Source organism: Schistocerca gregaria, chromosome 4 (assembly GCF_023897955.1).
Source record: "Schistocerca gregaria isolate iqSchGreg1 chromosome 4, iqSchGreg1.2, whole genome shotgun sequence".
Classification (NCBI taxonomy): domain Eukaryota; kingdom Metazoa; phylum Arthropoda; class Insecta; order Orthoptera; family Acrididae; genus Schistocerca; species Schistocerca gregaria.
The window spans coordinates 389,242,786-389,269,422 of record NC_064923.1 but is presented as its reverse complement, the minus strand read 5'-3'; the positions used below and the strand labels follow the sequence as shown (position 1 = coordinate 389,269,422).

At 38.3% G+C, this 26,637-nt stretch overlaps 1 protein-coding gene across 17 annotated transcripts in view; it reads left to right on the top strand.

The window, feature by feature from the left end:
* Positions 1-26,637, top strand: part of LOC126268161 (glucose transporter type 1) — a 1,240,707-nt gene that overhangs the window by 1,081,719 nt on the left and 132,351 nt on the right. For all 17 annotated transcript variants that reach the window (XR_007549106.1, XM_049973736.1, XM_049973724.1 and 14 more), the window contains one exon: positions 12,210-12,422. Coding sequence is in view for 16 of the 17 variants with exons in the window: in XM_049973736.1 (XP_049829693.1) it covers positions 12,210-12,422 (213 nt within the window). In the remaining variant the exon portion in view is untranslated. The remainder of the gene's footprint in view (positions 1-12,209; positions 12,423-26,637) is intronic.

The following is a 26,637-nucleotide window of genomic DNA, read 5'->3' as shown; positions in this document are numbered from 1 at the left end:
CCAAAGTTCCTTGCTGTGATATACTAGATTTGTGTTAAGCATTGGTGTGACAAGTGTTTTGTGTAGATCAAATGTAACCAATCATTTGTACTAAATTGTCTTTAATCATCAATACAATTTCTTTCAAGGCATGCTTGAGTTGGCTCAGTTGAAATCCATTTTCCACTGAAAGTTTGTATTTTATGGATGATCCTGTCTGAACTTTGGTTAAAGCAGACATTTAATTAAAATATTCTAGTCTATATACACATTATGGTTACCTCTTCTAAGTTTATAAAATGAAGTTTATGCAGAATTCAATAAATGTTGAAAAAATTAATCCCCTGTAAACAAAAATTGTTACCTTTCTCCATTTTGAGACAGATAACGTATGAGAAAATGTATGTATTTTGTGGGGATTATCCTGAGTTGAATAATAGTGGACTAACTTCAATCATTCAACGTTAACTGAATTTTTCATCAGTGCTTTGCATAAAGTGATGATAATACTAAAAACGATGTTCTGCAAGGATATATTTATTTGGACATGAACTGGCTTTTGGCCTCGTGAGCCATTTTCAGGTGACAACTGAATGTCACAGACAGACATAAACATGATGTGTGACTTATGCAGATACTATTTGTACAGGAGACACAAAAATGACTCTGTGTTTACACAGGAAATCATTACATTTTCTTTTGTCACTTGGAAATAGTTACATTAACTACTGAAAAGTGTGGGAAACAAAGTTTTCATGTGGAAATACATTTAGCAAACTGATGATGAATAAGATGAATTTATGGTTTGCATCTGTTATAAATAACAAAAACTTAATTCAACAAATGGTGAGAAGGAAACAGAGTTTGATCATTTAATACTAACCTGGTATTCTGTGTCATGTATTGTATTGATTTCACATAGGGTCATTGTTCTGCTTTTCTTAGTAGCACTTAAGAATAGTTTTCTGTTAAAAGATGATCAGCAAAAGTTCAGTCTTTCTTCCTTAATCTCCAGCTTCTCTCATGTCCATAAAACCTAATAGCACAGCTCCACCTGACTGACCAATATACACTTCTTCACATTGCTTGTATGTGATTTTATGCACACCACTCTATGTGAAGGATTGCAATTTGTCTGTACTGCTGAATAAAAAGTTTGATATATGCAATTCGTATTATAAAATGCAGACCTGTAGTTGTGAGAGCTTAACTTTTTGGCAAGGCTGTCCAACATGTTGGCAATACATGGGATCTTGCACCACACTTTGTAACTATTTTACTGACTGCTGTTGACCATTGTACAGAAGTGGTGTAATTTTATTCATCTTTTTTGTAGTATATTATCAATCAGGACAAAGCTATAGCAATTGCAGGAAGCAGTATGTGTGAGGTTTGAGAAGCTGCATGTTTGTAGTTGCGTGGATGCTGGGTGCTTGCAGGGATTATCATATTTGCAGTTGTTTTTTTTCTGTAAATGCTAAGTGAGTGCCTTCTTATGCTAATATCTACATTAAGATCCATGAAATTTATAGAATAGCCTCCCAGCTCCATTGTAAACTGAATTTTCTAATTTTACTTCTTTAAATATTGTACTAATGTATCTAATTGTGTGGTGGTACCTGTGTTATAGGAAAGTTATGGTAGAATGTAAATACTTTTGGATTTTTTGAGACCACTCACTGAAAAGCAGAAACCTTGAGTTGTCAGCACGCACTAAAAACAGAAAGGGAACTTGCTAGCTTTCAGAGTAATTCCTTTAGCATTGATGACTCAGTGCTTCTACTTTTTGATGAGTTGTCTCCTGTGATCCAAAAGTATTTGCTGTTTAGTGGTACAGTGTAGAACATGGCACATTAACCACATATCTGAACCAATACAAAATTTTGAAATTCAGTGGCTCTTGCTGTAAGAAAATGTGTTTGATTGTCCATGAAAATTTTGGGTAGCGTAGGACTTTGGGGAAAACCTCTAGCTAGTTCATCGGACTACTAATTGTTTTGAAACTGGGAGTAATTCTGTTTTACACACATTTTAGTATCATCAGGTATGTCATGCAAGTCTTTATTTTAGATTTGTACAAAAAAATCTGTTAATATGTTTATATACATTCGTCAATAGGAGCATTTGTAAATAAGCTAGTGATGAGAAGAGCCATAGATTTTTTCAATTTTATTTTCAATGATATAATCTAGCTTTCACTAGTAGGTAACAAGACGCAGAAAAGGATGACACTACTGGGCTACTAGATCATAATCTTTATGTAATTTAGATAAGCCATATAATCTAGAAACCATAGGACTCATATTAACTAACATATGTATGTTGGTTTTATTTATACATTGAAAGCAGCAGTCAGACCTTTTTGTAGATGTTGGAAGTCAGAACTATCAAAGGACTGGTTCACTTTGATAGTGCAGTCACTATTCTTCAGAACAACTAAACTTTGGTAGCGATAACACTGTTGGGGATTATTTTCTTCGTAAATTTGAATAATGTACTAATTTCACTGTGTGCGATTTAGTCACTAACAACAGCAGCAGTTTTTAAATTGATGGCTATCGAATGTTTTGTAGAAACTTCATCATCTAATGCATACTTAAGATCTACTTTTAGCACATCTAGCTGTTTTTTTTTTTTTTTTAGGGATTGTGCAGGTTGGAGCATGTATAACGCCTTTATTTATCACTTTTAGCCCATCCATAATAATTCATATATTTGACTTGTTTCTGATTAGATCGGCAAACTATTGATCATGTACAGGTTTTGTAAAGAATTTATCTTTTGTTAACTGCAAAAGTTTTTTTTCCAGGTACATTTTTTGGATAGTTGCATTTGCATCATCGTGCACATTGTGATCAAAACTCACATGTATATGTGACGGTCATAATAAGCATAGCTTTAAACATGAACTTACATTATCACTGATTCTGTACCAGTTTTGCTTTTCTTCTCTTATCTACATTGTCTCCCCAGTCTTGTTAGCCTTCATTGACACTGAAGTATTTCACTTTGATTAAACGCTGACGTATTGTGGAGTAACGTTCCGGTGTAAACATTCCCTATTGAACCAAATATGTTGTGTGGCTTTTAGCTTCTGTTAAGACAATGGTTAATTGTACTTTTGTTAGCACACTTTATAATAGTAACTGAATTTTCCATCAGTGCTTGGCAGATTGTGGCAAAAATATTAAAAAAGAAAAACACTTCCAAACTTTCTGCAAAATTATATTATAAAAGTGGCATTCCCATGCACCCAGTAGTGTCATCCTTTCTGATACTTGTTACCTACTGCAGAAGAGGTAGACTGCATCAAAAAGAAAAAATAATTGAACCTAAATTTAATATAAAAATTTCTGTGGTTGTTGTTGATAAAATCAAAGGTATGCAAATTCCATTGGTTCTAAACTAGTATTGTTTGATGTTGCTAGGTTATTTACAAATGTTCACACTGATGAATGTATGAATATATTAACAGAACTTTTGCACAAATCCAAAGTAAATACGGCAGAATACGACATAATCGATGCTACTGAAATAAGTGTAAAACAGAACTGAGGGGCAGTCAAATGAAAACTGAACACCTGCCACAATGGCGCCATGGAATTGTTAGATTCAAAAGTAATCACCACATGTTGTAAGACATTTATACCACTGGAAGATAAAATGATCAGTTCCTGTTTCGTAGAATGCAGTCAGTTGCTGTGGATCCACAACTGCACTTCCTTGTCTGACTGAAACTAACACCCGCGTGTTTTTTTCCTGATTGCCAAAGATGTGAAAATCCCACAGTGACAGATCCGGGCTGTACAGAGGATAGTGCAATGTTTCCCAACCAAAGAGCTGAGGTGTAGCCTTTGTCCAATTGATAGTGTGGGGGTGGCCGGTATCGAGCAACAGGATGATTCCCTAAGAGAGCATTCCTGGGCATTTTGTTTTTATGTACACACAGTGCCTTCATAGCACTGTGCACTTATTGTGGCTCCATGCTTGGGGAACTTGATGAGCAGAGTGCCCCTACAGTTGAAGGAGGTGGTCATTGTGATCTTACAGGACTTTGGATTTCTTCGGCAGGGGAGATTTGGGATGTTTCCACTGTTGGATTGCCATTTGCCTACAGGCTTGAAATGTTGGCACCACATTTTACCCCATGTGGCACAGTACATGGTTCAGAATTTACCCAGTTGTGTCCACATTTAGTCCCTCAAGTGATATGACACCATGCGAACTTTATGGTAATGCAAGTGATCTTGGATGACGACTTGCATGGAGCCATGACCAACACCAACCTGAAAACAAATTTCATTCCCGTGATGCATTGGTCTTCCAGGATAAGGCCATCTATCCACTCCATCATGTCAGGGATAATGGCCTGATGGGCCTGTTGTGGGTACAATTTGTCTCACAATGATGTGCGCTCTTCCTGGAATCTCCTCTGCCACTTATGGACATAATTCATGTTCATGCAGTTTTCACCATAAACAGCAAACATGTGAAGGAGAATTTTGCACATTATAGCTCCCTCACCCAACAGAAAAAGGAATGACGCATCTGCTGTTCTTTGCGTGCCTCCGTATCAGCCCCTTAATGAGCACACTAGACCAGTTTGCCAACAACCAGGGTCATAACGTAACAACTGTGTGTACCTGTTATATGGCACTCTGCTGTTACTCTACTACAACAGTGAATGTATCGAAATGTAACAACAGTGGGACGACCTGTCATGTGGAATGTATATTGTGGGGGTGTTCAGTTTTCATTTGAATGCTTCTGATACTTTCAAACAAGTACTTTATTAGTCTGATGGCCCAACTGTGGGTTCACCTTTTAGTTGTATGCTATCTGAACTGTTCATGAACAGTTATGAACAAATTTTAGTACATAAAGAGTCACTGAACTGAGAAATTATATACTGGTTCATACATGAGTATGCTGTGCTGTGTTTGTGTACAAGTACCACTACACAATCAGAGACATTACAACAACATTTAAACATGCAACTAAGAAAATTCGCGTTAGAGTGGAACTGGGAAGCTCTTTTATATATTTCTTGGGTCTTAATGCAGTATAACCTCATTAGTGCAAACTCGCTTAAGACAAACTCGTGCTTAAAATGAAAAAAATACATTAGTTTTTATAGGAAGTTGTATTGGTTAACATGACTTTAGGTTAAGGTCAATTACAAACTCTTTTTCTGTGCATAGCGTGATTAAATTTCATTGTAACACAAACTTCTGATGCTTTCAAGTGCGAATTTTTTTTTCCAAAATGAATGTAAGAAATGTAACTAAAAAGCTGGCTACATGTCATTGACTTGTTTCTAACAAACTGTTGGTTGGCAGGTGCGATTATCAGCCCAATAATTAGATGTATGGTACATTTAAAACTTCAATAATGTGTGCATTAACATTTAGAAATGTATTTGATCCCAGGTATTCCTTTAGTCATAGCCAAACTGAGTTAGAATACTGAATAAAATTCTACAAATGGTTGCATGCAAATTATGGCAGAGAGGAAACAGACAACTCTAATTGTACTTGTAAAGTTTAAGATGCAGATGAAGTGGGCTTTGGTACAAAGATAGCAGCAATTCCAGAGCAGTTTGGAATTCACAAATCAACTTTATCTCTGATATATAAGACATGACAAAAAATCATTAATGATACTGGATCAGGTTCCACAGACAAATTTCAATGACTTCATAGCACTAAGTAAGAAGACATTGAGATGTTACAGTTAGAATGCTTCAATCATGTGTGGGCATCTAACATACCTTTAAATGGACTTGTGATTCAGTCAGAAACAAATGAGTTTGCCAAAAATACAGGCATTGAAGACTTCAGTGTTTTCTGGTTGGTTGTATTGGTTCCAAAAGACACATTCAGTTTCATTTGTACAAATTTGTGGTGAATGAAATAAAGTTGATAGAGAAAGTGCGCACAGCTGGCTGCATGAATTCGACCAAGTGAGGTGAAAGTATGTCTCATGTGATGTGTTCAGTGTAGATAAAACTGGACTTTTCTGCAAACTTTATCTACATTGCATCCTGAAGATAGAAGGTGTTAAGTGTCACGGAGGAGCATGCAGCAAACAATGTGTAACAGTTGTCCTTGTATGTAATGCAGATGGCAGTGAGAAGTTTCATCCCTGGGTTATAGGTAAGTCTGAGAAACTGTGTTGTTTTAGTAACACAAATGTATATTCTTTACCTTGAATCTACTCTCGCCATAAGAAAGGTTGAATGAGCAGCACACCATTTTGCAAGTGGCTTTTCATTTCAATAGTCGTTGGTTGCTCAGAACAGACATGTTCCTCTTACATTGGACAGTTGCACTGCCTCTTAGATACAGGATCTGAATCAGACTAACATAAAGGTTCCATTTTTTCCACCCACCGCAACTAGCCACCTTCAGCCATTGGACCAAGGTATCATTTCTTTCGTGAAGAGATAGTATCACAAGCAGTGTGTAAGAGTTGCAATTCATGCTGTTGAAAATAATACTGCAACCTCTAATCAGAATCCACTTGACATAGTAAAAGCCATCGCAGTAGCCTGGAACTTCATGTTGCCGTATCAAATACAGAAGTGCTTTAACAGAGCCTGGAGAAATAGCAATACTGAAGATGTCCATGAGTTGGACAGTGTCACTTCACCTGAGGAATTCATTAGTGCAAATGACAGTGTTAGCTTATTTGCTTCTGTGGAATCTGATGTTCCAAAAGATGTGACTGAGGTGCAAGGAGGAGCAGGAGGAGGAGGAGGAGAAGGAGAAGGAGAAGGAGAAGGAGAAGGAGAAGATGAAGATGATGATGATGAAGAAGACAGATATCATTCCACCTACCCTTCAGGATATGTTTACAGCATTGGACTGTTTAGAATGATTTGTTTCAACATCTGACATTGCTGCTGGTTTATGGATGCTAGATGGATGCTAGAATTACAGTGAATATTTTCCTTCCCGTGAATGTCGGCAAACTGTGCCTGAATTTTTTCCAATAAAATATAATTTCTGAGTACTTATACCTTTACAGTCAGTTTATAGTGTCATTAATGTAAAGTGGTTGATGTGGCAATGGATTATGCCTGTACTACTGTACATGTATATTTATTAAAATGTAAATATTAAAAACTGTGATTTTTACCTAATACGAATTTATTTAACATGAACTCTTGGTTTTTCGGTCGCTTTGGATTTGCTTTAATGAGGTTATAATTTGTAGATATTAGCACAAGACAATATTTATTAAGCATTTAAAGAAAAAAAACATTGCTACAGATACAGTAATCCCAGCAAGCACCCAGCATCCACACAGGTACAAATGTGCAGCTTTCCATTTGACAGTGCATCACCTCATATTTGTTCCATTATCTAAATCAGCCTTTCAGACAGAACTTCAGACCATCACATGCATTCATGCATTGGGTATTTTATAGTGCAAACAAGATGTATCAGACTTTTTATTCTGTAGTAAAGACAAATTGCAGCACTTGGCACAGAGTGGTGTGCATAAAATCACATACAAGCAGTGTGAAAAAGTATATATTGGTCATTTCAGGTAGAGCTGTTTCAGTTAGGTAATATGAATGTGAGAGAAGCTGGAGATTAAGGAAGAAAGATTGAATTTTTGCTGATAATCTTTCAACAGAAAACTGTAAATTCATCTTATTTCTCATTGGTTGTTAAATGTGTTTTTTACATGAAAACTTTGTTTCCCCAGCCTCCCTTTTTAGTTAATGAAATTATTTATATGTGTGAAAACAAAATGTAAACCCACTATCATTTTTTTTTATCTTCTGTACAAATAATATCAATGTAAATAGCACGTCATGTTTGTGTCTGTAACATTCAGTTGTCACTTGAAAATGGCCAGCAAGCCAAAAGCTGTTTCACGATAGAATAAATAGATTCTGCTGAACATTAGAAAGTGTTTCCCATTTTTAATATTACAGTTCATTTAGAAATAAGTTATTGCTTTCGTTTTGGTAAAATAAAACGTATACCCTTCACTTTCTCTACATCCCTTAGACTACTCTCAATGTGATATTATGTGTGTCATGTAATTCTTGAGGGCAGTAATTTATGAATTGAGTCATTAAAGTTGTTTCAAAGATGTTCTCTTCTAGTTAGACAGTAGCTGTTATATTGTTCATGTGTAGTTACGAAACTTTGGCATTTCAGAAGAACATTATTCCTGTTTTGTCAGAAGCAATTTAACCTTTCAGGGTATATTTACATTTCAGTCAGCATTAATAGTTTGGTAAACCATAGCTTATCTCCATCTGCTAAGAGATGCAATGTAGTAGTCAAGCAATAAATTTTTATTTACTAAAGCTTGGAAACCAATCAACTGAAAAACAGAAGTCAATACAAAGAATACTTATAAAAATCAGAGAGTAAATGAGATTGTCTGTGTGCTCGTCACTACAGAATAATGCTGTGTTTCATTGTGCATTCACAGATGTTGTTCTGGCAACTCCCATACAGTGTCGTCCAACCTTGGTCTTCTGACAATCTAAACATGTTTTTGCCCAACTACGACAGTCCTTAATTATGTCTGGCCACACACAGTTGTCAGTCATCAGTTTGACACTGTCATTTATTCCCAGATGAGCCAGCCCATGGATGCTGTCAGATAATTTACATCACAATTTCTTAGGTACAAAAGTCTCGGTTTTCCATGTGATACATAGCATCACAAATGTTCACCAGTAGGTTGTATTTGCCACAGACATAACCCAGGTTACTGTCGCAGTGGAATTTGACAAGTTGTTGGTCTGCCTCTTGCGCAGCAGCTAACTCCTTGTAGTCAATAGCCTGAGAGATAGATTCCAACCAAGACAGGAAATCTGCCACGACATTCTCAGCTCCTTTTATATGCTGCAGGTCAGTCGTGAATTGGGTGATGAATTCAAGTTGTCGTGGTGAGCAACCATCCTTGTTCCTACTGAAGGCGAAAGTAATCAGCTTGTGGTGTGTGAAAATGGTGAATGGCCTGGCTTCCACTCGTGGCCAGAAATGTCTTACGGCTTCATAAATTGCCAGCAATACCCTATCATAATCACTCAATTTCACTTGTGATGATGTAAGCTTATGAGAGCAGCAGTCCAAGGCCTGCCAGTGGCCTTCGGCTTGGTGCTGTAGAGCTGCGCCAATGTCTTGCTGGCTAGCATCCACAAAACTGCCAGTCGCATCTGAGCAACTGGACGTGTCAACATGATTGCCTGATGTAGACATACCTTGGTCTTATCGAATGCCATCAAAGTCTCTGGTGTCCATTGCAAAGATCGTTTGCCTGCTGCATCCTTGCTGGCTAGTGCTGATCTCAAAGGTGCCTGGATGGCCGCCACATTAGGCAGATGATGTCTATAGAAATCAACTGCTCCAAGGAAGTGGTGTAGTTGATGATGATCAATGGGGTGAGCCATCTCTTTGATAATGGCAAGTTTATCTTGCAGTGGGCTGATGCCGGCTGCTGTCATTGAGTATCCCAAGAATGGCACCTGACTGCGCCGAAGTAAACACTTTGATTCGTTGTCCGAAATGCATCAGTGCACTGGTAAACAGTCTTTAGATGCAGTTTATGCAATTTCTCGGATGCTGAAAAGACAAGGATATCACTGAGGTATGCGAAGCATTATGGTAAACCTCTTAGTACTTAGTCGACAAACCATTTCCAAGTGTGTGCCACATTTACAAACCAAATTGCATACGGAGGTATTTGAATAAGCCAAATGGTGTTGTGACAGCTGTCTTCGGTATATCAGAAGGCGCTACCGGTATCTGGTGATAAACTCTCTGGTAATCAATGACACTAAAAATGGTCGTGCCTGCCAGCATGTGCATAAAATCCTTAATATGTGGTATCGTGTAGTGATAGGGTATGGAACAGATATTGAGTACTCAGTAGTCTCCACATGGTCTCCAGGTCCCATCTTTCTTCTTTACTAGATGAAGTGATGATGACCACAGCCTGTTAGATCTACGGATGACTTCTGAGCGCAAGAGTTCTTTGAATTCTGCCTTCGTTGCAGCGAAACGATCAGGAGCTAACTGGCGCATGTGCTCAGGTACTGGTTGACTGGGTGTAGTCCTGATGAGATGGACTGCGTTGTGCTTAACTGTCTGTGCACATGGCACGGATTTGCATTTTGCTATGTGTGGTGTCACTTCCTGTCTGTCATCGAACGTAGGCAGAGAAACTCATCCCAGGATACTTCTAATGCTTTGTTTACCCCGGCTGATGCTCCACATGCTGACCTCTACTTGAGCTGTCTAATGAAACAAAAATTTGCACCCAATATTGTCTGAAATATCGGCAATCACAAAAGTCCATGGGAAACGATCTTGGAAACAGAAGTCTACATGTATCTGGCTTTTTCCATAAGTCATTATTGAAGTCTTATTTGCTGTTGTGAGCTTTGATTGAGATGGAGGAAGCTTCACATTGCAACTTCTAACAGGCGATGCACTGACGCCCACGCCTGAGTCAATTAGATAAGGAGGAAGCTTCACATTGCAACTTCTAACATGCGATGCACTGACACCCACGCCTGAGTCAATTAGATAAGGGCAGACAGAATTAGTGCCTGTGACAAAAAATCGGTGGGACAGCGAAGCTAAAGAAGAAAGGTTACTCACCAGTAGTTTCCCATCTATGCTCTCACCTTGCAGTGGTGGGTGCTGGTGCTGGTGCTGGTGCTGGTGCTGGTGCTGGAACTCACAACTGGCGGTGCCTATCGCCAGCCACTGTGGCCATTTGGGTGAGTGCAAGGTGATGTGCATCGCGCCGCCTTGTTTCCAAAGCGATGGTGGTACCAGCAGATACGTTTCTTAGACATGTTGGCATCTTCTTTGCTCTTCTTGTATGCAGCTTCTTTGCCTTCCAGCAACATCAATAACTGTCGCCGCAAGTCATCAATGTGATTTCATAGTTCGTCCAATTATTGAGTAACATCCATTTGTTGGCATTGTTGTATCGCTGCAGCTTCCTGAACATTGGTAGGTACTGCTGCATTCGAATGTCACAGATGACGTATGTCCTGCATGTAATGAAGCATAGACCTTGTCGGCTAGTGAGAACAATGATGAAATATTGTGTGTGACATAAAGCACCACAGCTGTTCCTTACTGCCTCTGGCAAATTTACGCACCATACAAGTTTCAGTGTCATATCTGGCCACTCGCTGTCATTGACTGAGCATCACAGGTGCCACCAAAATTCTGAAGGTGACATGTCTCCTCTCTTTTCACCATGCAGAGCTTGTTGGATACGTTATTCCACTGGCCAACGTAATTGCTAAAAAAGCAACTGTTTAAAATGTGTATACTTCTGCATAGTGGACGGGTGGAGTATTATATCTGCACTGATAGTTGCTGCTTTACTTTTGAGCACATTAACAATGATCATAAATTTGGTATCTTCATTTACAGTGCTGTGGTGGTGGGAAGTCAATTCGAGCATTGCAAGCCATAATTCCAGTTTATCAGGAATGATCTGCAGTGAGTGTGTCTTGATCTTGTTAGTGTCATCGCCAAACGGCTGTTCCTTGGTGCAATAGAAAAGTTTAAAACAGCATTTTACTGGTTTTCAATGTTGCATCATAAATATTCTATATGTTTCAACAAAGCTTCGTGCTGTATGTGTTGTGCGGACTCTGCAGTAGACGATACCGAATGGTGCTGCATTTGTTCTTCTAAAACTGAATTCAGTAGATGGGGTCAGCACTTTGGTCACCTACAGCTTATCTCCATCTGCTGAAGAGATACAATGTAGTAATCAAACCATAACATTTTATTTACTAAAGCTCGATCACCAATCAACTGAAAAACATAAGTCAATACAAAGAATTCTTATAATGATCAGAGAGTAAAGCAGATTCTCTGTGCACTCGTCACCACAGAAAGATGTTGTTTTTCATTGTGCATTCAAAGATGTTCTTCTGGCAACTCCCCCAGTAGAAAATATCGGCATGTGACATGATTGGACGATGATGCCAATTAACACTATTTTATATAACAGAGTTAATTTGCAGTATTTTAGCACTTCGATTTGAATCAACAAATTGTTGTTTACCACAATCGTATTTCAGTTTTTCCCATTTTTTAATTTCCATTTTTTATTTCTATTTTTTTTTAATTTCCACTCTTTTTTTTAATTTCCATTTTTGCTGTCTGACAATGTAAGTAACATTGTTTTTTGTGTAATCATTAGTATTATCCTTCTTGTTTCAGGTGTTCTACTACTCAACGGACTTGTTTAAAAACTCAGGACTTACTGAGGAAAGTGCCAAATTCGCTACAATTGGCATTGGTGCCATTATGGTGGGCATGACACTTGTTTCTATACCACTCATGGACCGCACCGGTCGGCGCACACTTCATCTGTATGGCCTGGGAGGAATGTTCATTTTCTCCATATTCATCACTATTTCATTTCTAATAAAGGTTTGTTATGCAATCTCAGTTTTCACAGTTCAGTTACTTGCATATATTTATGATCCTTGACTAATATAGCAGGATCTTTGTAAGTAGTGAAGTAAGTAACTTAATGCATAAATCAGATGAATTAGGTATCCTATTGTCTTACACTGATCAACTAGAACATTGTGACCACTGCCCACCACAAGATTGAAAGACACATGGTAGTGTTACGGGCACATAATGTTTCAAGGAAAGTTTATAAGCATAACAGAGATGAATGGGAAGTCATTCTAGCAATGATATGGGTCTCATATGTATATGGAGAAATGTACTTTCATAATTGATTGTAATTAGGGGCAGATTGTTGTAGCCTGGTGTCTGGGAACAAGTGATGAAGTCTGTTCTCTGTTAGCATGCTTCTGTCATGAGCTTTAATGAAAAGTAGTTGACAGACAATGAAACTGCAAATAGGCAACAAGATGTTGGTTGTTTATGCCTCATCAGTGAGTGTGGAGGTAGGAGGCTTACCTCTTAGTAGAGCAGGATAAGTGATTGTCTGTTGCAGGTCTGATGATGGAATACAATGCTGGTATAAGCACAAGTGTTTCAGATAACACTATTGAGCGCATATTGTTGAACATGGGACTCTGTAACACCCAACCCCTACATGTCCCAGTGTTGGGCCAATGTCGTCCTCAATTACCACTGCAGTGGAAACAGGATCATCTAGATTGGATCAATGTAAACATGTTGCCTGAATAGTGTTTCTTGTTAAATCTGATCGATGGTCTTGTCTGGACACACAGACCAACGAGGCAGTATCATGCTGTTGTGGACATTCACCTGAGCTTCCACGGGATCTGTGATAGGAATCAAAGGCACCATTATAGCAGTGGACTTAATTATTGTGGACCTCCTGCAGCCACTCACCTGAGGTCAATGGCATTTTTCATCAGGAGAATTGGTCACGTTACCAAGCCAGAATTGTGATTTGAGAACCATCATACTGAACTCGTGTTGATGTGTTTCTCACCAAAATTCATGTGATCTGAGTCAAATGGCTCACAATTTGTGGGAATTGCATGATCTGTGGTGCCACATACCTCCAGAAACCTACCAATGACTTCTTGAATTCATGTCATGCAGAATCGCTGCTGTATTTTGTTACCAACAGTTGGTCATAATGTTTTGGCTTATTGATGTAATTATTGGCACTGTACATTTGCAGCTATATTAATAAGTAAATAATAAATTATAAGTTAAGAGTGATAGCAGAAAAGACTGACGGTATTACATTCCATATCTCAGCTGCAGTTGGATTACACACAAACGTGTGTGCATTTTGTTGTTCTAGGAGGAAAGGAAAGGAAGGAAGAGAATACAGTATGTCTGTGAGATGAAGCAATGAATAATGCTTACATGCACTAAACATGCCTAGTAAAATTCTTATTTAATCTCATAATTCTTTATCCACTACCTTACTTGCTTTAATCTCCAGTCGTTTTACCTTTGGATCATTATGTGCGTACCTTGTATTTAAGGTACATGTTCAAAAGCAAGTAACTTCTGCAAGCACTTGCTGATGTTTTACATTAGAACAGAGGCCAGAAGTAATTTCAGAAATTTAATTTCGGAAACTATTTGCAAGTACGTGCTGTGTTTCCACTAGAGTTATGAGATGGGCAAGTGGAATATTACAACGTCATGCTTAAAAAATCGGAGCAGGTGACACTGTTGTTGTGGTGGTTGTTGTTAAACAATGTGAAAAGGATAGATTATTACTCACCATGTAGCAGAGATATTGAGTCACAGACAAGCACGATGAAAAAACTACTAAACCTGTCAGCTTTACCACATGCCGCCCCCCCCCCATTCCGCTCCCCCCCCCTCCCAACACACACACACACACACACACACACACACACACACACACACACACAGCTCACAGACACATGACCACTGTCTCCGGCTGCAGTGGCCAGACTGCAGGCAACTGTGCATGATGGTAGATAGTAGTAGTCTGGGTGGTGGTGATAATGAGGAGGCTGGGACAGGGAGGTGGAGGTGGAGGTGGAGGTGGAGGTGGAGCGGGGTGGTGGAGGTGGAGGTGGAGCGGGGTGGTGGAGGTGGAGGTGGAGCGGGGTGGTGGAGGTGGAGGTGGAGTGGGGTACTGCTGAGGGATGTAAAGTGATGTTTGTGGGAGCATACCAGGCGGGAGGGGGGGGGGGAGAGAGAGAGAGAGAGAGAGAGAGAGAGAGAGAGAGAGAGAGAGAGAGAGAGAGAGAGAGAGAGAGAGAGAAGAGAGAGAGAGAGAGAGAGAGAGAGAGAGAGAGAGAGAGAGAGAGAGAGGTGGGGGGGGGGGGGGGGGGTAAGTAAAGGTGAGAAGTAAAACGAGTGTGGGTGCACTTTTGGAATAGAAGGCTGTAGACTGGAAACAGGGAGGGGAATAGGTGGGTGAAGGATGCAGTCTCCTACTTAACCCACCATCCAGATTGCTTCTCCCATCATGTGCAGTTCCTCACAGTCAGGCCCTGGCAACCAGACAGTGATCATGTGTGTGTGTGTGTGTGTGTGTGTGTGTGTGTGTGTGTGTGTGTGTGTGTGTGTGTGTAGGCCTTCTGGCCGAAAGCTAACATGTCTGGTGGTGTTTTTATTGTGCCTGTCTATGATGCAACATCTGTGCAACATGGAGAGTAGCAGTCCATCCATCCATTTCTTCTTCTTCTTCTTCAACAACTTATTCTTATTCTTCTCATTATTATTATTAAAGAATAATCGTAATAAAAGCAAAAAGGTAGATAGAATAATTTTTTGGGCAAAGAAATGGGTACAGAAGTGTACAAATTTAAGTGTATGAGAAACACATTTAAATTTCTTGTCCACTAAGTTTACAGTTTGTGATATTCTTTTCCCCTCAAAATCTGCCACAATATTTTCTTGTGTATCCAGCAATTTATCACATGGTTCTTATGAGCCTTGTGTTTCATGTCCCACAATACAGGAAAGTGTTCCACTTTCTTAATTCACAGTTGATTTCTTGTACTGGTCCACGCGTTTTTTCTCACTTATCAATACTGCATTTTCGTATCTATCATAAACACACAAAATTTCTATAAATTTTATAAAAACTTCCAGCAACTGGCAAGTAATTACAACAAGATGTGAGGAACTGTTTCCATTAACTTGCAGAAGTTATTTGTAGAAGTTGATTAAACTTGGGGAAGTTGACTTGCTAAGCTTTTTTTCCCACAGCAAAGGACTTGGAAAAGTAGCTTCTACAAGCGACTTACAGAAGTTCACTAGCTAGCTGACACATCTATTTAGAGATTTTGAGCATGGATTTGTACTTATTTGTAACTAATTTCCAATGATATGTAATTTTTACAAATTATTCAGCATTACACTATGTAAACTGTAATGAGGACTGTGTATATGATAACTTGTACATGTTGTGCAGTTGAGGTAGTTACATCTGAACACAATCTGTTAACTTGTGGCAGATTGACATTAAGATTTTTATGCTTTAATAACTGTGTGCACTGTCTTCAGAAGTATCCGTAACTGCCCTTCAGATTAATTTCACTGTCTGCAAGTTATTTTGTATTGTGAGGCTTACAGTGGGCATCACAGTATGGTATTTTGCTTCTCTGAGCCAACCAAGGCCAAAAACTATGCATGGAGTCACTTACTGTGAGCGCTGGAAAATGTGATGTAGAAAAATTCTGTTGACCATTAATTTTGTCCTAAACATTTTTCTTAGACCAAGCAAATTCCAAAGTTTTATTATCATTTGCTATGCTGTTCTTAATTTTTCTTCATTGTCAGTATTAAGTAATTTCACTGTTAAGCTATTAATGAGCTTCACTTTTCATTTATGTGTTGTAGAGTTTGAACTGTTCACACACCCAAAACAAAATAATCCGCATGAAAGAGAGGTGTAACATGATTAAAATGCCTGGCTTAGCTACTTAAATCAGAATCCATAAGTTGTGTTAGCTACAATGCAAAGTGATTCATTGGGAAGACTGTGTACTTGTATTCCAAAACACAATGATTCAAATTGCTGCTTAAATTGAGGTTATCCATGATTTCCTTAGATGCTATTGGGAAATGCTTTGGGGTTCCCTTGAGGACAGCATGATCCAAGGCCTACTTCAATGTGAACTTGGATTCCATGACATTATCATTGATGGGATAGTAAACTCTAATCTTCCTTGCTTCTTATGAATTGAACACTTCAAAACTTTGTCACCTTCGACATTTATAGGCTGCTAACTGGTATTCATTGGGACTCCGGTTTCTTGTAGTTTTGCGAAGACTTGATTGTCTACTTGTACAGTGAGTTTGTCTCAAATCACAAATTCAGTATGAGCTCGATTTTAGTCTTCCTTCTATGGTGATTTTGGTAAAGAGCTAACCTTTAGTTCACTGATTTATCAGTTGACCAATGGCATGTTAATTGTTTCCTTTATAGAGCAATTTGTGTCCAACTCAGATAGTGTCATGTACTTTTATTCAGTGCCATTTCCTCTTCTTTCTAGGATTCATCTAATTTTTGTGGTGAAAGTAATAACCTAAAAATCAACTGTGGCACAGTGTGACTGTACTTGCAACACAAGAATCAGAGAAATTTCCCTTTAGTGGAAAGCTCTATGCTCTATGCAGTTCAGACCCAGCACACTTTTCTGGATTTCAATCTATTAAAAGTTCACTTGGTTTTGGCAGTCTTGTCACCTACTGTTTGCTGTAGGCTCTGGTTTAGTCTTGTTCATAATATCAGTAAAGCTTATATAATTTCCTTACTTCTTGGGAAATAGAGAAACATTTATTATACCAGAATTTTTTTTTTTTCTGTCTTCATGTTTCATCTCAGGCCCTAGTCATGAGGGGCTGTTTAAGTCCTGCAGGGTGCCGAGTATGGCTGTCCTGAGCCCATCAGTTGCATGCCGGACAACAGTCAGAGGATCAAAATCAACATGAGCATAAATAATGTTGAATGATTAACCACAGTCTTCATAAGCTTTTATCTTGCTGCTATCAAATTCTGACACATGCTGGTAGACATTTCGCTTTCTTACATGGCGTGGCCTAACATGGCCTTGCAGACAACCAACATCTATAATGTTACTTAAAAATCACTGATTGCTGTTGTCCCATAAGTAGCATTATAAAATCACTGATTACTGTTGTCCTGTAAGACATTATGTCTGTTTTTGCAAAACCAACATCTAATTGAAATTTTTGAATGGGAGACCCACTCTGCTACATTTCTTTACATACTGAATGTAGATGCTGTTACTCCTATGTGTTTTATACAGTTGTGCTGAAATGTTAATCATTAACATATTCAAGCATGTCAGTTTTCCATTTTTTCCTTATGTCTCATGATGTCAGGATGACAGTTTGTGTTATGTCACAAATATGGCTGCATAATGTGTAAATATACACGACAGCCATGCCTACATGCAGTCCTCCATGAAGGCATAATGTCAGTATGGGCATTTACAGGACACACACACACACACACACACACACACACACACACACACACACACACACACACACACACACACACAAATCATTTTCCCTATCATTATTGAGCAAGCAGAAGCTCTCCATGATGCAACATGCACAATATTTTCATGCAACTGTAGAAATGCATGCGTGCAAATCAGAAGCTTGTTTGCTTATGGAGTGCTTTATATGCTTGATACTTTTAAACCAGGAGACCATTGGATATAGCAAATATAAATTAGATCTTGTGGCTGGTGTAAACATACAGTCTGATTACTTAGAATTACGAGTGGTTTTTAGAATAAATTGAGGGAAACTGTGTGTCATATTCCTGAGATCACATTTTTTTACCTTAAAATGCAGTATTTTAAAAGAGAGCCATAGTTTTAAAGATGTGTACAAAATAGGTCTAAACTGAGAGACTGGTATGGTTATGTAGTCATTTTCCTTGTCCATGTCTGCAGGATTTATCTTCTTAGTGAATTTACTACTTTTGGTAGGAAATGTCAGCACTTCTGATGGCATCAAAGCACAAGTAATTTGGGCAAGACACGAAATTCCTCATGTGTTTCAACTAGAGATCAACATGTGCTCTGCTGTCACTACATCTCTTATAACCAGCCAGCGAAATTCTGAAAATATCTTGGTGTTTGCCAATTACAGCATGAAGGTTAAGTAGTGGGTTCATCACCAAGTGTGAAAATAGGGGAATAAAAAGCTAATAAAACAATGCAGGAGGGTTTTTGGGAGCTAAGGACAGCACATTATGATTTGCCTGTACTTGTTGTTAATGTGCTGTTGAGTCAAAGGAGCATGAATAAACGAAGAAAGCACTTGACAGCATATGGGTGACAATAATCCTTGATACTGAAAACTAAAATATGCTCATGTGCTACCTCCATTCAGTGGTGCAGAGAAGAAGAAGTTGCTCCTACATGTCCATAGGAGGATTATGCTCAATCATCACATATCTTTCTGTGGCAATGTAAAGACTCACTTATGTGCTGCTTTTAATGAACTGTTTTCAGTTAAACAATCTTTAATTTACTATGTTTTATATGTTGACAAAAGAGTGAGTCGTCTTTTAAATTAAGACTTGCCCATCTCATTTGGTAATGACCTAAATACAATATGTACATATTTTTTGCAAGTTGCTTTGCATTGTGGCCAATTTGGAAAATTTTCTTTATTTCTTTGTTGCACCCTGTAAATGATGGCTTCAGTCCTATGCATCCTTAAAACTAATTACCTGTTCTGTTGCATTCAGGAAAGGACTATTTACATTTTCCGCTACCAAAATTTTGTGCACCTCACTGTTCTTTTTCCAAATATAGTATTTATCAACCCCCCTCCCCCTGATCAATCTTCAACATTATACTCATACATTTTGCCTGTTGGAAGAACAAAAATGCTTTTCAGTGACTAAGTAGTCCATACAGGCAAAAATACACAGTAGAATTTTTGGTATTTTAGTTTTACCATTACCTGAATAAATACATTTACATTAGTGATTCTTAAAAATTTGGCTATGGAAAAGTTTGCATGCTGTGTTCACTAAATTGATACCTTATACAAAATACCATATTGTGTCTCCAATAGCACACTAATATTGCAAGATTGTAATGAAATGCTAAAAATAGTTCTGTGATATGGTTAGCTATGCTGTATGCAGTGCAGTCCTGACCACCGATCTTAGAGTGGGGTGTTATTCCACAAGCACACAGCTGTATTGATACTTGCTGAATTTTGAAGGCCATTGGAAATGAGGATCATGTGAACTGTGTTGCTACAACCATTGATATAGTGGACATGTTTCAGAGCTTGGCGTGTTGTCATCTTCAAAAATGTTAGTGTTCTATAAAACATGCAGCATGCAGTGAATCTCTCAGACTTATTGGAAGGACACTGTTACAGATTGTGACTCTTCAGATCAGCAAATACTTTATCCAATTTTGAGGTATCCATTTACCATCAACTTTACAGAATACAAATAATGAGACTTGATGAAACATAGGAGTTGTGGGTGGTGTGATAGATGTCATCTAGAGTTCTGCCTTGGTCCCTTTTCTGACGCCAATCAATCTTTCATCATTCTCTCATGCCTTACCAGTTACTGGTTATTGTCTGTCTCGCCACTTAGCACTGTGCAACACGGTTGCCTGATTATTCATCATCAAGAAAAAAATATTGCAACATGATACCAATTAAAGGTTAGGAAGGTGACACTAATTAATTGCTCTTACATGTATATTTCATTCATGAATTTGAGGAGAATTTTAGAGTATGAAAAGAAAAGCAACTATAAACTTAAAAAATTTATTTCTAACTGAAATGATTCTGCAGGTTCAACAAATGAAGAACTAAGAATATGATGCATGCCTTTTATTGACCCAGAGAGACTGAGTGCTGTAACTTAAGATGAAATTTTCCAGGCATATCAGTTGTTTGTAAATCTTCTCTGGCACCCAGCATCACCTGATATGATTAAAAGTACCCCTCCAAGTCTGTCAAGGAAATATTGGGCAATGGAGGAGATGTAAACAAAACTATAGCCATTAAGTCAATTTGAGGAAGAAAATATGGAACTGAAAGTAGGAGTGATAGGCTTTAGTGGAATCTCAGACACATCATTGATACCCACACTGATCAGCCAGAATACGAACTCTGACCTATCGATAAAACCCATCCAGGCTATAGCAGCATCACCTGGCAAGGAATGATGCCCCACCCCCCCCACCCCCCACACACAGCGCATATAATATCAGTGAGCGAGATGTCCATGTATAGAAAGGGGAAGTCATGTGATCTGTGAGAGTTTGAGTGAGGGCAGATTGTAATGACCCAGAGGCTCGGCACAAATATTTCAGAAACTGCACGACTTGTTTGGTGTTCGGGAGTGATCTGGTCAGTGTCTTCAAAATGTGATGAAACGAAGGTGAAAACACATCCATACGTTGTGGAGTTGTGCAGCCGCTCCTCATTACAGGTGTTGGACATTGTGTGTGTGTGTGTGTGTGGGGGGGGGGGGGGGAGGGGGGGGGCAGCACATGTGTGCATGCACATATGTGGTGCCTACTCCCTCCAGTGACCTACCAAGGCTTCACTGCTTTCATGCCATGATAAGTCGCTAATGTTAACCATGCTATTAGATAGGTGGTCATAATGTTCTGGCTGATCAGTACAAGACCTGCACACTTATTGTATGGTTCAATCTTTATGTGATTAAGTTAAGATAAATGTTTTACTGTCTCAAACATGTACTACCAACTCAGATAGGTTCATCATGTGCACACTTTTATAATGTGAAACCCACTTCTAACAATGTCAGTTCAGGCTAATGTTAATAATTTGATGTTATCCTTTCAGTCTTTAAATGCCATGTATGTACTAAACGAGTGATTTTAATGGCCCTCAACTTACATTTCAGTTGCAGCTTCCACATGCATGTATTTGTTTGTTTTGTAATATCACACTGATTTATATTGTATGCACATATATTACAATGCATTCATTCATTTTCTGTTGAAAGTGAATTTTAACATTGTAGCTTTGTGGGATACTTGCATAAAAAATTGTTAGCTAGAATTGTATTTGCAGTGAAAGTAGACCTGGAACTTTTTTTTAAACCCAGCATGTGATTTTGTTAGTTAACTCTTAAAGTAGTATAAACTGCTTTAGGTATGTCAAAGTGAAGACTTGAAAATGATGTCAGGAAAATGCCGGTATTTCCATACATACTGACAAAGGTAGTTCACTTATCTGAGAGTGACTAATTCTTGTGCTCTGGTACTGGAATTATTATTAAATCAAAACTGCTACAAATGAAAATGGCAACAATAAAGACAGATTGAAACTATGCAAATCATGGCCATAGGAAGAAGAGGGAGGGAGGGGAAACAAGCACTGCTTCTAAAGCATGTTACTGTCTATAAGATGTGTTGACCAGGTGTGCTGGAGCAGGAGAAAAAGAGGTAAAGAAGGGGTATTGTTTCAAGATGGCTCAAGTTACGAAAGATGCTGCTATACTTTTACTGTTGCAGTCAAAGGTATGAACTGCAACATGGCAGTGTGTGCTGCCAGTGTAGGCTGTTCGACCCTCCATTCATTTATGCAGAAAGTTGCTTGCTCACTATTCCACTGTAGAGCTGTACACTCTTTTTACTCTATATGTATAGTGTCTCCACATCTTCCACTCTTGTTTTAAATCTTTTTCATTCCTAGATAACTACTACAGTAATTTTTTCTGGATATTTTAGTCTTTGCCTGTCCCTAAAAGTCTTTTCCTCTAATGCTCATTCCTGTGTAATGCTAATCAGTACAGAATGCTGTAGCAGATGTTCCAGGAGCTGATTTCTGCTTTTAGTAAAGATTTTGCTAGACTCATTTCTGTACCTACTGTTCATAATAACTTTGTTTCTTATCTATCCAGTTAATTTTTAATTTCTGTCACTGCCACCACATTTCAGTTATTTGTTTTTTCTTCTCTGAGTTTCCAGTAGGCCACATTTCATCGCATAAAATGCGGTTTTCCAGTCTACACTTTCAGGAAATTCTTCAATTTCATGTTAATATTTCATCCCTTGAGAGGTCTTTGAAGAAACCTTTCTTCAAGCTGCACAGATCTACTTCTAAAATCATCCTACCTTCGGTGTAAGCTGTGTAGGTGCATTGATATATAACATCGTTAGTACTATTATGTGCAAGGTGTAGCACATCACTCCAGGTGCTTTCAGTATATTACAAGAGAGATAACAATGGGAATGGGCTGTGGATGTTAAGGGTGCTGTTGTTGTTGTTGTTGTTGTTGTTGTTGTTGTTGTTGTGGTCTCCAGTCCTGAGACTGGTTTGATGCAGCTCTCCATGCTACTCTATCCTGTGCAAGCTTCATCATCTCCCAGTACCTACTGCAACCTACATCCTTCTGAATCTGCTTAGTGTATTCATCTCTTGGTCTTCCTCTACGATTTTTACCCTCCACACTGCCCTCCAATGCTAAATTGGTGATCCCTCGATGCCTCAGAACATGGCCTACCAACCGATCCCTTCAATACCTCCTCATTAGTTACGTGATCTACCCATCTAATCTTCAGCATTCTTCTGTAGCACCACATTTCGAAAGCTTCTATTCTCTTCTTGTCCAAACTATTTATTGTCCATGTTTCACTTGCATACATGGCTACACTCCATACAAATACTTTCAGAAATGACTTCCTGACACTTAAATCTATACTCGATGTTAACAAATTTCTCTTTTTGAGAAACGCCTTCCTTGCCATTGCCAGTCTACATTTTATATCCTCACTACTTCGACCATCATCAGTTACTTTCATCCCAAATAGCAAAACTCCTTTACTACTTTAAGTGTCTCGTTTCCTAATCTAATTCCCTCAGCATCACCCAAGTTAATTCGACTACATTCCATTATCCTCGTTTTGCTTTTGTTGATGTTCATCTTATATCCTCCTTTCAAGACACTGTCCATTCCATTCAACTGCTCTTCCAAGTCCTTTGCTGTCTCTGACAGAATTACAATGTCATAAGCGAACCTCAAAGTTTTTATTTCTTCTCCATGGATTTTAATACCTACTCCAAATTTTTCTTTTGTTTCCTTTACTGCTTGCTCAATATACAGATTGAATAACATCGGGGAGAGGCTACAACCCTGTCTCACTCCCTTCCCAACCATTGCTTCCCTTTCATGCCCTTCGACTCTTATATCTGCCATCTGGTTTCTGTACAAATTGTAAATAGCCTTTCGCTCCTTGTATTTTACCCCAGCCACCTTTAGAATTTGAAAGAGAGTATTCCAGTCAACATTGTCAAAAGCTTTCTCTAAGTCTACAAATGCTAGAAACATAGGTTTGCCTTTCCTTAATCTTTCTTCTAAGATAAGTCGTAAGGTTAGTATTGCCTCACGTGTTCCAGTGTTTCTACAGAATCCAAACTGATCTTCCCCGAGGTCAGCTTCCACCAGTTTTTCCATTCGTCTGTAAAGAATCTGCATTAGTTTTTGCAGCTGTGACTTATTAAACTGATAGTTCAGTAATTTTCACATCTGTCAACACCTGCTTTCTTTGGGATTGGAATTATTATATTCTTCTTGAAGTCTGAGGGTATTTCGCCTGTCTCATACATCTTGCTCACCAGATGGTAGTTTTTTGTCAGGACTGGCTCTCCCAAGGCGGTTAGTAGTTCTAATGGAATGTTGTCTACTCCCGGGGCCTTGTTTTGACTCAGGTCTTTCAGTGCACTGTCAAACTCTCCATGCAGTATTGTATCTCCCATTTCATCTTCATCTACATCCTCTTCCATTTCCATAATATTGTCCTCAAGTACATCGCCCTTGTATAGACCCTCTATATACTCCTTCCACCTTTCTGCTTTTCCTTCTTTTTGCTTAGAACTGGGTTTCCATCTGAGCTCTTGATGTTCATACAAGTGGTTCTCTTATCTCCAAAGGTCTATTTAATTTTCCTGTAAGCAGTATCTATCTTACCCCTAGTGAGATAAGCCTCTACATCCTTACATTTGTCCTCTAGCCATCCCATTTTGCACTTCCTGTCAATCTCATTTTTGAGACGTTTGTATTCCTTTTTGCCTGCTTCATTTACTGCATTTTTATATTTTCTCCTTTCATCAGTTAAATTCAATATTTCTTCTTTTACCCAAGGATTTCTACTAGCCCTCATCTTTTTACCTACTTGATCCTCTGCTGCCTTCATTACTTCATCCCTCAGAGCTACCCATTCTGTTTCTACTGTATTTCTTTCCCCCATTCCTGTCAATTGTTCCCTTTTGCTCTCCCTGAAACTCTGTACAGCCTCTGGTTCTTTCAGTTTATCCAGGTCCCATCTGCTTACCATTATATAATATCTCTGATACCTTTTAGTATCTCCAGGATTCTTCCATGTATACAACCTTCTTTTATGATTCTTGAACCAAGTGTTAGCTATGATTAAGTTATACTCTGTGCAAAATTCTAACAGATGGCTTCCTCTTTCATTTCTTAGCCCCAATCCATATTCACCTACTATGTTTCCTTCTCTCCCTTTTCCTACACTCGAATTCCAGTCACCCATGACTATGAAATTTTCACCTCCCTTCACTATCTGAATAATTTCTTTTATTTCATCATACATTTCTTCAATTTCTTCGTCATCTGCAAAGCCAGTTGGCATATAAACTTGTACTACTGTAGTAGGTGTGGGCTTGGTATCTGTCTTGGCCACAATAATGCGTTCACTATGCTGTTTGTAGTAGCTTACCCGCATTCCCATTTTTCTATTAATTATTAAACCTACTCCTGCATTACCTCTTATATGATTTTGTGTTTATAACCCTGTAGGCACCTGACGAGAAGTCTTGTTCCTCCTGCCACCAACTTCACTAATTCCTGCTACATCTAACTTTAACCTATCCATTTCCCTTTTTAAATTTTCTAACATACTTGCCCGATGTATGTTTTGTAAATGAATGTGAATCCCATAAAGTATCCTGGGCAGGGAACAAATAGTGAGTTTAGGTGTGGGGGATACTGGATTTGGTAAATGTATATATCTTCATGTGAGAAGATTCCAGGGGTTTGGATGGAGGGATCCCAAGGGTTTAAGGATGACTTTAGTTTTATGTTACGTTATGGATTTGTTGGTGTTGCCTCATAATAATAACTGGAATAAGAACTTCTAGAGGTTTAGAATAGATTCTCTGCCACAAATCTCAGAACTAAAAAAGCATGATTAGCAGACAGATTTATTGCATTGGAGGAAGTGATGTGTGCATGTGATTCAGTGAGTAGGTGGTTTCTGGCACACACAGTATATTTAAATCATAATGATAAAGCAACATTGCAAAAAACATTGGAAAATTTGTAATGAGTAAATGAAACATGGGAAGTGAAACTGTTTTACGTAATGTTCCACTTTGGATCTAACATTGGAAGGCTGCTCAGATTAGGGAGTAAAGCAATGCCTTCTGATGCAAAAATAGTAATATTTCCATCATTATGTTCTTTGGTGATGAGTTGGTGGAGAGCTTAAGTACCAGTAAGGCTGATGTTGCAAGAGTAGATGGACTGCTTTTGCAGATGAAATGTAGGGATGAGATACAATAATCATATTATAGCTCCTCAAAAGTTCAAATGATTTTCCATAATTTACAATTGATTATATGGATAATACAACACTGTGTAACATATAAAGCTGATATTAGCAAAATTTATGCCAGTGTGCATGAGACACTGCTGGTGAGATGTGTTGTCAAAGAGTCACTGAGTGTTCCAAATATTGCTACAGATGATGTTGGTGAAATAAAGACTTGCAAACCAAAATTGATATTTTTATGCAGAGAGATGCATTGCAAAAGACTAGATGATTTGTCAGCTGGATATCACTATGAAAATAAAACAAAGAAGAATCTTGGTGACAAAGAAACAAAATAAGAGAAAGGAACAAATGGAAATGCTATTTATCATACATTATCTGAAGTTGGACATTTCATTAACCCTTTTTGGTTTGAAATCAATTGGTATATGTATATATCATTTTTTAAACTACAAAGTTCTGACACAGAACAGAACTATAATACTTCAAAATGCATGCTACTGTTAGCTATAAAATGCTTTTGGACTACAAAAAAGGTAGATATGTGGCTCATCCAGAGATTTTAAGCTGTACTTTCAGGTTAGTTTCTTGTTCACATTGCACATGAATGCTTACTTTTTATTTTG